A 14,010-nucleotide genomic window follows, 5' to 3' on the forward strand; every position below is an offset into this window, starting at 1 on the left:
AAGAACATGGGAGGTTGGGGGGTGGGGGTGGGGGGGTAAGGTAGGGGGGCTGGGGGGATGTTGTGCAGAGGATTTCCTGGCCTTTCTGAAAATAAAGACAAGAAGAACAAGAATTTTTCTGACTTCAAGAGTACTGAAGTCAGAAACAAGACAGCATTGTTAATTTGGGTTCTCAATTACTGAATAATTTAAATTCCTATTATGGGGGAAATTAAAAGTGGTTACCTCTAGATAGGATGCCTGGTGACTTTCTCCTCTTTTGCTAAACATATCTGATTTTCTAGTCTAAGTATATTCTGCTTTTCTAGTTAGCAAATCTTTAGAGAGGGGGGGGGAAGCCAACATAAAACAACTTGAAAGGGAGAATGAAAATCAAAGAGATTTATTGTAATTTGTTTTAAAAAACAGATTTTTTTTCTTATATAGTTTCATTCACCATCTTACACTTTGATATTGTTTGATTATTTTGTTGTGGGTAAAGGGAATACATTTTTTCAGGAACTAAGAATAAGTAGTTTTTCTTTAAAATACTGACAGATGATTCTTTAAAGAATTCCTTGGTTGGGGGGGGGCTGGGGTTATGGCTTAGTGGTGGAGAGCTCACCTAGCATGTGCAAGGCCCTGGGTTCCATCCTCAGCACCACATAGAAATGAATAAATAAAATAAAGGTATTGTGTCAAACTATAACTAAAAAATAAAGTATTTAAAAAAAGATCTTATTTTATAGTTCAGAATGTAGCCTATTTTGGCATTTGTGCATTTGTTATGTGTATATTTGAACATGTGTTTGCTTTACTCTGTGGAATGTTCTATAAATGCCAGTTTAAATTGGTTGAAAAAAAAAAAAGAATTCCTTAGAGATCCTTAATGCTTGAGACTAGTTGTTTGTGCTATGCAAACTTAATAGCACTAATTCACAAATAAAATAGGGGAGGGGAAAATCCAAAACAGACATCAAAAATCCTGTTAGCACCTGCCCTAATATAACTGGCATGTCACATGTGTATTCCAATTATAAGTGCTCAGACACTGATATGCTTCACTTTTCCTGTCATTTTACAGTTAAAAATTATAAATGATAAAAATTTTAAAATAAAACACAACTTTTTATGTAATTCAGAAGGAAAGATTTTTATATGCCCCAAACTCCCTCAGCAGTTTAAATAATACTGTTACTTATTTCTTGTGTCAGATTTTATTTCTATTAATGAGTTTTTTCAATAAATACATAACCTATTTGTATTTATTATAAGATGAAGGTGGTGAACATATAGGTATGAAATAACCTTAAAGATTATGGTTCTATTCAAATTCTAATGGGTTTTATTGAGGAAAATATGTCAAATATGATTAAATAAGCACAATTCAAAGAAATACCAATCATATCACTGAAAATAAAGCATGATTTGCATGAGATCACAGAAACTGTGGTCCTATAAGCCTGAGTCCGGGTCGTGGCTTGACCTAGCGTGATAAGGAGGTAACTGAGCCTTGACCTGGGAACCACCCTCTTTATGACCTTGCTACTGAGAGAAGCAGAATCATTATTTGACAACAGCAGTTTTATATCCTGGTAGAATGATAGCTCATCTCCTACTGAAATGGCGTTTATAAGTTATATAGAGCAAAAAGTGAAAAGGAAGCTTTTATAGCCCAGAGGATGTGTTGCAAGGTGATTATGTACATAGACTCAAGAGACAGGCTCCCTGGAGTCAAATCCCTGCACTATGTGACCTTGGTGACCTACTTAATCTCTTTCTGCCTCAGTTTCCTCAGTATAAAATAAGAATAGTAATAGTATAAGCTTGTAAGGTTATGTGAAGATTTAATGAGCTAATATATCAAGTGCTAAAAACTGTGCCTGACCCAGAGAAAGTGCTATAGTATAGTAGTGCTAATGGATTTCAGTTTTTCTAGCAAAAATATAATATTTTTGGGCTGGGGATATGGCTCAAGTGGTAGCGCGCTGGCCTGGCATGCGTGCAGCCCGGGTTCGATTCTCAGCACCACATACAAACAAAGATGTTGTGTCCGCTGAAAACTAGAGAATAAATATTTAAAAAAAAAATCTCTCTCTCTCTCTCTTTAAAAAAAATATAATATTTGTATATCACTTCATAATATTGCATAGAATTTTAAATTATATATATGGTTTAAATGTATCCAACTAATACATTTATAAATTAGGTGGTAATGCTAAGCTTTTGGCAGCGATGCTGTTTTCTGAACAATACAACCAAGAAATCACATGTTATTACAATCTTATGAGGCAAACATAGTTGAAATATTATAGCCACTTGGAGACATGAAAGAAATAGACATGGTTTAATAATACTCAGGTTGTCTATTTATTCAATGATAGAACCAATATTGCAACCTACATTATTAATTCTCTTTTGTTACTAGCCCATGTCTTACAAAAACTCAGTAAACTTCAAATGCACTAAAAGAAACCATGAATAAAATTTATTGTTAGGAAAAATATAGCATTTATTCTTAACTCATTTATGTTGAAAAGTTTGATTTCCTCTATTACAGTTTTGTAAAAACAGACTATCTTAAAAACATAATCAAAATTAACGTCATCATAATTATGATAGCATGGTAAAAATAAAATTATAAATGATTATGTTTCTTGAAGAGGGGCATTCCACAACTCAAATTATTATTAAACTATAAAATAATAAACAAAAAATTGACTCATATTCTCCTTTAGTTTTAGATGATTTGGATAGCACACTGGCTCAGGAGCAGTCTGCAAGTTCAGTGAATACCAACATGTCCCTAAACCACAGATCAAGAACACCCTTCAGTCGTTCTTACTCCAGTGGGAACAGACGTGGCAATATTACAGGAACACACAAACATCGCTACAATGAAACTTCCAATATGTCAATTTATGACATCCTGCGACCAGGAACTCCTAGAGAAGGTTTTAAAACCTTTTCTCCCAGGACAAGGACAATTTGTGATATGTACAGGTCAAGGGAGCCCAGAATCTTAAAAGATTATGCACAAAAGAATACTCTTGGTAGTACGTCTCTATGTTTTGACAGCCGGCAACGAACAGCCTCACCAGCCACAAGGCATTTCACAGCAAGAAGCATACATTTTCCAGCCACAACTCAGAACAAGAGTAGGTTTGTACCACCAAGCCACCAGCGGACCCCAAAGAGAACTCCTTTGTCATCCATCATATGGAATAGATCAGATTCTTCTGGAGATAGGCAGAACCAGGAAGAATTTCTGAGGGCACCATCACCCATGGAAATGGACCCTGCTGACCAGTACATGTACCCAAGGTGTTTTCAGGAGAATAGGAGATATGAATTTTATCATTCACGGAATGTTTTCCAGAGTGCTAGTTTAAATGCCCCCATGGATAATGCAATGAGTCCTGATGCATTTGAGAACTCAGAGAATATGCCATTTTACTATCAAGACAACCTATTTGCTAGGTCTTTCTTTAGCAATACCTTTAGACAAAGCAGAGAACAGAGATTTGGACAAAGTTCTTTTTGGAACCAACAGAAAGAATATTTTCCCTATTCTGACTTTCATCCAAGTAGGAAACCATTCACTTCTTCTGACAGAGACTTTGAAATGATTTCCATTGAAGCAAATAGTGCATCAGCTATTCATGGTCATAGTATCCCTTCTCGACACCGGGAACCATTTTCTTCTCATTATGGAACAAATCTTTTCAGAGGCCAAGAAGAGCCACATCTGTGGCAACCTGATTTTCAAACTTCCCCACCAGAGAGCATGGAGATATTACCTGGTAATGAGAGCCAATCTACTCATTTTGGCACACCTAATGTTTACTCCAGGACTGGTTCAGGTTATCACATCAAATCTAGTGGGTTGGAATGTCATCAGGACAGTTCTCCTAGAGAAGTACTTATAAACAAAGAACCTTACTCATTTGGAATTGCTCAGACTCTAGTGTCCTCATTCAAAAATTCCTTCTCCCGGATTCCTGATGAACAAGGGAATTCTCAGAGTCCCAACTTTCAGCAGTCTACAGTGACTTTGCAGAAAATTATTCCAAATAATCCAGATACCCTTCCAATAAGAAACCATATGGAAGATATTGTGACAGATAGCAATTCAACTGATTCTCTGTCACTGACTGAAAGCCAGCTCAATATCTCGGTCACAGAAATGAATAATGAGAAGAACTTGGCTGAATCTATTTTAGAAGAAGACAAACAACTAAACAAGATGGACCAGGTGAGCATAACAGGTGAAATACCCCAACCTGTTTCACAGACAGTGATCTCTAGCCCTTTCATGGATTCTCAGAATTCTCTCTCCCAGGACTCAGCCAAGAGCAATAAGTTGAATTTTAATGAACCTCCCCAAATAAATTTCAAAAGGTCACCCAGAGTCTTTTCCAGGAACGATACTTCCCAAATGTATGCATCACACAGAGAGAAGGCCAATGAACTTAAAAAAGAGAAGAGTTTTCCTGGGGACAAAAAACTTGGTTCAACAACTTCCCTTTCTTTCACCCAGGAAAGCATAACACCACCATCTTTCCTCAGCCAAAATCAAGAGTGTCATCAGGAATTAACAGAAGGTAGTGAAGATATTTCAAGCATTATTAAAAATTACCACTGGCACTCTGAACCTATTGATACTCAAAACACACAGTCTCCAGAGGAAGCTGTTATTTCAGATACTTCGGGAGAACAATGTCCCACAACTCACTCTACTAACTATAGCAAGCTGGCTGCCGGGAACAATAGCTTAAACAGTTCTTCAGGTCTGTCATCAGGTGTACCACCAGATTCCTCACCATCAAATAATTCTTTCCCTGATGCAATTATGATTCCTTCTACTACAGTGTTCTCCAGGAAAAGTACTTCAGACAAAGATCTACTTCTGAGAGAAAGGGAAGGAAAAGACAATGCTAGCAAGAAACAAAATGATCAGTTTGCTGTAAGCCCCTCAGGAAATCAGAAGAGTACAGATAGTCACATGCCTATAAGTGATGAAGTGGTTGATGTTGTCAAATGCCATTCATGCTCTCCATTCAGAAATGGAAGGGGAAAAGGAAAAATAAGACGTCGCATATCCTGTATTGAAAAGTTAAGCAAAATAGAAAATAGGTCAATACCCATCAGTGAAGGCAGTAGCCTCATTGAGGAGAACCAAAGCAATGAGCTTAACACAATTTATTGTACCTTGCCAAGAAAATCAGCCAGTTTTCTCATAAACAGCAGACAGCCTGAAAGTAAGATAATAGCTGCTTCCATTAGGAATGGACCACTTCCATTCCAAATAAAAAACAATGTGGAAGATCCAGTTGGGAAATATCAATCAAGCAAATTCAGTCCCAGTTCTCCTGAGTTGATAAGTGAATGTTCCAAAGTTGTTTCAGACTCAGTCCCCGTAGCACCTGAAGACACAGAGAGGAAGACATATATGAAAGGCATTCGAAGTGCTTCTGTCAGAAAAGGACCACTTCCATTCCTCATCAAGAGGGCTATGTCCTGTCCTTCAGGGGAGCCATGTGCCTCAACTGGAAAAGATGGAAGAAAAAAGCCATCAGTTTCAGACACAGATACTTATGCTGTAACACCAAGCCCTTGGGAGAGAATGGTTAACTCTCTGGAAAATGACTCATCTGTTAGAGATTGTTCTTTAACCAAAAGACACCATCTAAAGGGATTCTCTCCAGAATGCACGGAAAAGGACGGTGAAACTATTGCCTCCAGGACAAGTGTATTTTCCCTTTCAAATGAAGATCCATTACCTTTTTGTGCAGAATGGTCAGGAAAAGAATGCAGGAAAACATTGCATAAATTTAAGACAACTAGCACGTTTTCTGTTTCTGGTGATGAAGAAAATGTAAAATGTCTTGAGGTGGTTTCAATATATTATACTCTACCAAGGAAACCCAGCAAAAAATTCTGTGATCTCCTTCAACGGTATACACAAAATGCCAGTCCACTTACAGAATCACCTCAAGTGGAAACTGAAACATTTCCTAATGATTTAGAAAGAGATGAACCAACTTATTCTCCACCAGACCAATCAGAAACACTTTCATCTGAAGATCTAACGGTACCAGTCAACTCTGCTCAAAGTTATCTTTCTCAGACCACTGAAAACATGGCTGTTTTCAAATTACCAAACAATGGGCTCTCAGAAATGGCTTCTGTTGGGACAGATGTTTGTCTTCATAAAGGAGAATCTAAGACTAGAAATATTTCCCCAGACAACTTAGCTAAAACACCGTTAGGTGATTTACAAAGCAGAAAAGAGAAAGGGGGGAAATGTCAAAGTGGAACCCTGCATACATCAGTAATGCTTCAGGAAAGAAATGGTACCGAAAAAAACTCTGAAACTTCCGTTAATGCAGGAAATGGTCTCCCAGCCCATTTAGAAGATAATGTTGAAAATTCTCAAACCAGAAGTTCCAGGGAGTGTGCAGGTAGTTGTATAGACTTTCTAGCTACTGCAAGTGGAGAGTGTCCTCAAAAAGATCACACAGTGATATTTGTAGATGATTGCTCCAGTGGATCACAGCCGAGGGAGATCAGAGGGAAAATTGAAACAGATTGCCATAAAAGAACTGATAGAATGCTTTCTGATTCAGAAAACCGAGTCTTTGCTTTAATTCCGGCATTCCAGAAACTGCAAGTAGTTGAAGAGACTCATTCAGGTGAACAAGATTTAGAGAATTTAGAGTCTGGACCCAGAGAATCATCTCAAGCAAGTCAGGATATAAATATAACAGGAAGCAGGAAGGTTAAAGATGAAATGCAGAAATTAGCTTGGGATCAAACTTTATTTCTTGGAGGGAGTAATGAAAGTAAAACCAACTTGGATAACCCAGAAAAAGCAGAAAACAAATCTACAATTAAACATAGATTGGCAGCCATGTCTAAAGCAAACAGAAAATTCCCCACTAAGGACTTAAGTCCTAGAAGACATGTAGCTACTATCTTCCCCCAAAGCGGGAGCAAATCTGGCTTTGGCCATTTATCACTTGGCAATCTGGAATGTGACCCACTGTCCCCTGAGCCTACTCCAAATTCCATAGGCTCCACAGATGATAGCTGCTTGAGTAATAATGGGATGAATATGGAGAAATCTGAGAACCCTCTCCAGGATATGATAACATCCGGCAGAGAAACTTCTAGCCACTCCTGTGATCAGAAGTCTGACAACATTTCACAACTACATCAGAATGAGTTTCAAAATGTCTCAGAATCATCCCCAAAGCATGAGAATTCTGAAGATGTGACAGTAGCTCAGATTTTGGAAAAAGAATCAGGAACCCCAACCCAGCTCACATTCACCAGCCTCAGAGAAGTTGACTTCTCTGACCATCAGAAGAGGCTGAACCCTCCTTTTCCACTGGAGCCTGCACAAAATTCTACAGTCAACCTCTCACTGGCCAGTTGTCAGCAGCAACAAAGGAGTGCTTCATCTCTGAACAGGGAATCTGAGCCACATCTCTATCGTTCAAAGAGCTTAAAGAACATCAATGTGCTAGGTGATCAGCTATATGTAAGTGGACCTCCCAAAGTCAGGGAGCGCCATTTTTCTGAAAGCACTTCTATTGACAATGCCTTGAGTCAACTGAGCCTTGAGAATGAATTCTCTACCAACGCTGGATATGGCAGAAGATTCAAATCTTTTTCTGAACTTCCTTCCTGTGATGAAAATGAAAGTTGGGCTTTGTATAGCAGCAGGACAAAAACAGTTCCCAAGTCTGCATCATCTATATCCAGACCTATTGACTATGGGATTTTTGGGAAAGAACAACAGTTGGCTTTCTTGGAGAATGTAAAGAAGTCACTCACACAAGGAAGATTATGGAAACCAAGTTTTCTTAAGAACCCAGGCTTCCTGAAAGATGACATAATCAACCTTTCCAACACATCAGAGTCATTAAGTTCAAATTCTCCTAGCAGTCAGGTGCCAAAAGATGGCTTATTTGCCAACGAACCACTTAATATATATGAGGAGGACCCAGTGGACTCAGATTGTGACACAGACACTACCACAGATGATGAATACTACCTGGATGAAAATGACAAAGAGTCAGAACTCTGAGGCTTTTTCAAAAAAAAAATGCATTATGCATTGCATTTTTGCATTTTTCTTTTCACCAAAAACTTATAATACAAATAATATAAATTTTTATGCCCATAGGAACACAATATAAATGATCCTAACTCTTTAGTTGCCAGCCGTGCTGACCATCTGGAAATTTCGCTCCTATTTCAGGGTAAAGGATAGTGGTGAAAATAATTTGTTAGACCTACAGAGAACATATAATCCTGGAACTCAATATTGTGACAGTCATCATGAGTGGATTTTTAAAAAATTTTTTAGTTGTCGATAGATCTTTGTTTTATTCGTTTATACGCGATGCTGAGAATTGAACCCAGTGTCTCGAACATACTAGGCAAGCACTCTGCCACTGAGTCACAACCCCAGCCCCATGAGTGCATTTTTTTCATGCTTGATTTGTTATTTGCTTCCATTTGATCTTATTTTCCATTTTTCTAACTTACACGGTTTCATCCATATAAACTAAGGATAATGACAGGTGTTGGTGAAGTGTACAAATGTAAGAACTATGTTATTATTATCCTCCTAATCATTGTCTTGTCTAGAAGCAAAATGCCAGGGCAAGTTCACATTGTTCCCATGAAACTCAAAACAAATGAAGATGAGGTAACTAACATGAAAGCTCTTCCTTAAATCTGTCAACTCTTTTAAATTTCAAACTTTCACCAATTTTGAGCTTAAAGATATGGAGAATTTTAAATCATTTGTTCTGAACTTTTGAATTTAAATTTGTATGATAAAGAATAAATAATGGGCTGGAGTGTAGCAGTTCAGGGGTAGAATGCTTGCCTACAGGAGACTCTGAGTCTGATCCCTTGCACACACACACAAAATCAGAGAATAACATTTTATTCACTGTAATGTCTACCTTTCCCCTTTTTTCTATTTATCTTATTAATTAAGTTAAATTTTCATATACCATGACCTATATTCTCCATGTGATTTTTAAGATATTCAGAGTAAATATTTTAACATTATGATTCTTGATTTTTGAAATGATCAACTTGAAAATTCCATTTCAATACATACTTTTGAATCTACATGTTTGCTACAAAAGATGAAATGAAGTTAGTTTGTTTCTCAGTGAATGAGGCTCTATCACCAATTAGGTGAGTGAGGTAAGGATGAACAACTGCTTTGAGGCCCAGACTCTGCACTGGAGTTTAATGTCTGAACTCAAGGTGATGGATGGCCAGTGCTGCCTTGCACTGTTTGTAATGTTTGCCTGTTGGTCTGGCTCAAGAATTGAGAAAATGGAAAATTCATGAAAATAGCACTGTGTACAGTTTTCTACTTTTATAAATAGCACTTCGATAAAGAAGTATAGTAAATTTCTATGTATTTTAACATACAAACTGCTTTTTTAATGTTCACTTTTGGTCATAGCTATGGTAATTTATATTAGTCATTTTATACTCATAATGTTTTTTAAATATATATATATATATCATTATTAAATTCTCATGTAGATGGAATAAACCACTAGGGAATCAATACTAATAAGTACCTAGCAAATTATTAACTTATTTAGATATTAGCCTATTATAATCATAAACTTTATACTGTTAAATGTATTTAAGAAGGACTTAATGAGATTATTTTAGTTTTTAGGGACATCCCTCTAAATAATTTGCCCTTATATCATAAATACATAGATGTTAGTAAACCCCAACTGCAATAAGAAAGGGTTTGGCTAAAAAAAAAAAAACCCTACTTCATATGGAAGGTAAATATGTGACCTGGAGCTGATGAAAGAAAGTCCACTTAGGTTATGATAAAGAGGGGAATCACATGAAGAGTCACATTTATGTAAAATTAATACCATTCATTGAATGCCAGAGGGTTAAAGAGGCCTATTAGTAAGTTTATTGTTATTAATAAAGCTTCAGAATAGCCTGTTTAAAAAATCCTGCTTGAATGTACAGTGTAAATATGTAAACATTTTATTTTCCAAGTCAATTTCCAAGAGACAATAAGTGTCTCTGTGTGACTGGCAATTCTGTTTTTGAAACAAACAAGCCATAGCGCTTTTGTTAAAACTGTCAAATAATCCTTTTATGAAGTTGTTCTCAGACCTCTTCTCTAGGTATTAAATGTTAACAGATGTAAATTTAAAATAATGGTTATGTTGAAATAAATGATTCAAACAGATGCACAGACTTGGCTTTTATTCCCATCCTTGAATTATTATTTTTAGGCATGAAAGTTCCAGGAAAAATGCAAAGGAGTGGGGCAAAAGTATTTAAACCAATCTTTCTGATGACTTGAGTGATATTGCCTTACAGATAACATTATCAAAAATATAGGATTGGTCAGGCGTGGTAATCCCAGGGTCTGGTGTTTCTTTCTGGGGTTCTCACATTTATGAAGGAAAAGGGAACTAACTGGAATTGGGGGTAGCACTGATGTAAGATAAACAGTTCGTTCTAGATAAATATAAGACATGCCAAGTTAATTCCTGCTAAGCAAATAAATTAATAGGATTATACTAATCTATCTAGACCATCAACCTATCTAGTACGGAACTTTTCTGGAAAAGCAACCCAAAGCCCTTTCTCCACCAATGACAAGATTGTGTCATCATCTTAGAAACAGGTAACATTTTATCAAAACATTTTTACTGTCCTTTGGTAAAATTTAAAATACATTGGATCAGCTGGTGTTTTTAGTGGTAGGCAATAGAATCATCTGTAGCTAATTCAATAGAAAAAAAAATACACACTAAATGTACATTTTGCTCACAAAACTCATTAGTAGGATTTAGATTTTAGAGGAGATAGATTTTAGGCTGAAATTCCAGTACCTAAAACCATGCCACAAAATTAGATTTGTCTTTGTAAAGATCAATAAGATGCAGAATCAGAACATTAGATGGGCCAACACATTGAATCATAAAATTTGTCCCAGAAATCACTCCTAAGAGATTCCAGGGGCCATGCAATTTATAGAAGTATATTGAATCTTAGGCTTTCCAGAGTTACACTGACTACAAGTCTGTATTTAAGAGTGGAACTAAATATGGAGATGAATATGAAAGGAAATGAGAAAAGTGTTGGATGATATTATTTTCTTCAAGTTTTATACACAACATTTTTCCTATCTGAAATGCTGTCTGCCTCCTTTTATGCAGCTGATTCCTATTTGACCTTCATATTTTGGCATAGATACCATCTTTCAGAACTCTCTTGCGTCCCCAAATATTAGGTTAGTTGGTCTTCATATGCAGTGTATAGGAAACACTGTATTTATATTGGAAGAGGCAATCTGTGGTGGACCTTGAACGTTCCTGAACATTCTTGCTAGGTTTGCGGGAGTATGTAAGTCTTTAACTGCTCTTCACTCAGGTCATTTCTCAGGGTAGTGTTTGAAGCAAGCAAATTTAATAGATAACATCTCCCCACCTACAAGTTGTAGACTTCATCCTGTTTACTTTAAGTGGTAAATTCCCTAAGCTCATTGTAATGCAATTCACTTTAGGCATCCATGAAAGCCCCCTTGCATTGCCCCCACAGGATTTGGAGGGCAAAGGAAACCAGCATGAAGTTCTGACTACTGCTTTCACAGTGACTTTTTTTTTTTTTAAAGAGAGAGTGAGAGAGAGAGAGAGAGAGAGAGAGAGAGAGAGAGAGAGAAAGAACTGAGAGAGAATTTTTTAATATTTATTTTTTAGTTTTTGGCAGACACAACATCTTTGTTTGTATGTGGTGCTGAGGATAGAACCCAGGCCGCACGCATGCCAGGCGAGCACCCTACCGCTTGAGCCACATCCCCAGCCCCTCACAGTGACTCTTGTCTTTCTTCTCCACAAAACTACAGGCGCTTTGAAGTCAAAGAACAGTATCTAAAATATAGTAGACAGTGAATGCTACGAATGTTTGTTGAATGCTAGGGGTATAGCTTAATGGTAGAGTTTTGCTTAGCAGGTTTGAGGGCCTGGGTTTAATTCCCAGTTCCAGAAAGATAGAGAGAAAGTTCACTTAATGAATGAAACTTTTATGATAAAGAATCAGATCAAGCTGGGTGCAATGGCACATGTCTGTAATCCCAGCAGCTCCAGAGGCTGAGTCAGGAGGATGGCAAATTCAAAGTTAGCCTCAGCAAGTGAGACACTAAGCAACTCAGTGAGACCCTATCTCTAAATAAAATACAAAATAGGGCTGGGGATGTGGCTCAGTGGTTGGGTGTCCCTGAGTTTAATCTCTGGTACCTCTCTCCCCCCAAAAAGAATCTAGTCAAGGCATTGATTGATCTAAAGAGATAAGCTCTTTGGAGATGGATTAAGATAAGAAAGAAAACAGGTTGGTACAGACTCAGTATTGCTAAACAAGAGGGTGTTCGGATACAATTATGTCTTCCTTGATGGGCTCTCACAAAAATGAAAAGACTGGGTGTTACCCCAAGTGTTATAAAATTCATGCTATAGTTCACAATCACTCAGGACCAGCTAATCCTTAGATTCTCTGGGGGGAAAAAAAAGTTTTTAAGTCTGAATTTAGAAGAGTGTGAAGAAAATGTGTTCTATACAATTTTTATTGATGAACAGAGACAACTCAAGAAAATAAAACTTACAAGTTAAAGTAATACCAAGTAATGCTACAGTTTAGCCCTACAATCTACTAGTGATTTACTACCGGCTCCCAATAATCTTTCCAAAGTACAAAGAATACCATCTATCTCTGTTTAGCTTTCTAAAATCAGTCAAAAGAACTGGTGAAAATATGGGATAGTTTTTTCCTTGATAAAACCTGGCCATAGAGCTGGGGCTGTAACTCAGTGACAGAGCACTTGCCTAGCATGTGTGAGGCACTGGGTTCGATCTTCAGCACCACATAAAAATAAACAAATAAAATAAAGTCTTGCTGTCCATACACAACTAAAAACAAACAAACAAACAAAAAAACAAACAACAACAACAACAAAAAACTGGCCATAGCAAAAATGCTAAGTAGCCCAGTTAAAGTCTTGAGAAGACAGAGGGCTGCCCAGGATCTGGTTCTGACTTGTTAGGGTTGGGGTCTGCCTAGAGGGTGCAGGAACCCTGTGTTCATTCTGGGGTGTGAGTTCTCTCACAGAATCTTTATTTCCTTTGAATAGATTGAAGCCATAAACAGATAAAGACAGAGAAAAACAACAAATGTAGATTAAATGGCCAAAAAAGAAGGCGGAGAGTGATTTAGACTCTTGGTGCCTCTACCAGTCTCTTCCTGGACCCAGTTTCCAGCTTCTGAGACGTGGTGGAGGTGAACAAGGCCATTTTCCATTAATTGCCAGGGAGAAGAGATTTCAGCTTTGAGATGAGGCTCAGCCACCAGGCTTGAACCCAACGCAGTGAATGCTCAGAAAAGAGCACTTAACAGGGGAATGTGGTGGGAAAGGGGAAAGGGGAGGAGTAGAGGGAATCACACTCTAATGAGGGAGACTTCTGGGAAGAAAAGAAACCACAGAAGACAGGAGAACAATGGCGAGTGCTGGTGCGAACAGAGGGCCTTGAGAAGCGGTGCATAAGGAGGGAGCGAGGGACGCCTGACAGGGGCTCTGCATCAGGTTAACTCGGTGAAATTCTCAGGCGAAAGGAAATTTCTTAGCGGCGGACTGTGCGATTTGTCTCAGCATCCTTCAGCAGTCACCACCGGGTCTTCGTCCTGGTTTTCTCTAAATAGTGACAAACTCAAGCTACCAGAGGTGGAGCCGGGCATGCAGGGGCCTGGGCAACGCAGAGTGCCCATTCGTACCCTCGGTCTCTCTGCGTGGTCCTTCCACCTCTGTCCTCCGTCGGGCTCAGGAGACTGGAGGTCAGGGGGTGCCCATTGCCTTTGCGCTGTGACTGGCCGGTGATCTCGCTCTGGATAGCATTCCAACACTGAGAAGGCCGGGGGCGGGACGGCGGGCGGCCACGCAGAGGCCCGCCCCAGGGT

General features: G+C 38.2%; 1 protein-coding gene across 6 annotated transcripts in view; it reads left to right on the forward strand.

Moving 5' to 3' along the window:
• The window catches only part of Exph5 (exophilin 5), a 92,680-nt gene extending 82,425 nt beyond the window's left edge, over positions 1–10,255 (forward strand). For all 6 annotated transcript variants that reach the window (XM_048795894.1, XM_048795893.1, XM_015489916.2 and 3 more), the window contains one exon: positions 2,718–10,255. In XM_048795894.1, coding sequence (XP_048651851.1) covers positions 2,718–8,074 — 5,357 coding nt within the window. In that variant the 3' untranslated portion in view covers positions 8,075–10,255. The remainder of the gene's footprint in view (positions 1–2,717) is intronic.
• Positions 10,256–14,010: the final 3,755 nt, after the last annotated feature.

The sequence above is a fragment of the Marmota marmota genome, unplaced genomic scaffold (assembly GCF_001458135.2).
Source record: "Marmota marmota marmota unplaced genomic scaffold, marMar, whole genome shotgun sequence".
Classification (NCBI taxonomy): Eukaryota; Metazoa; Chordata; class Mammalia; order Rodentia; family Sciuridae; genus Marmota; species Marmota marmota.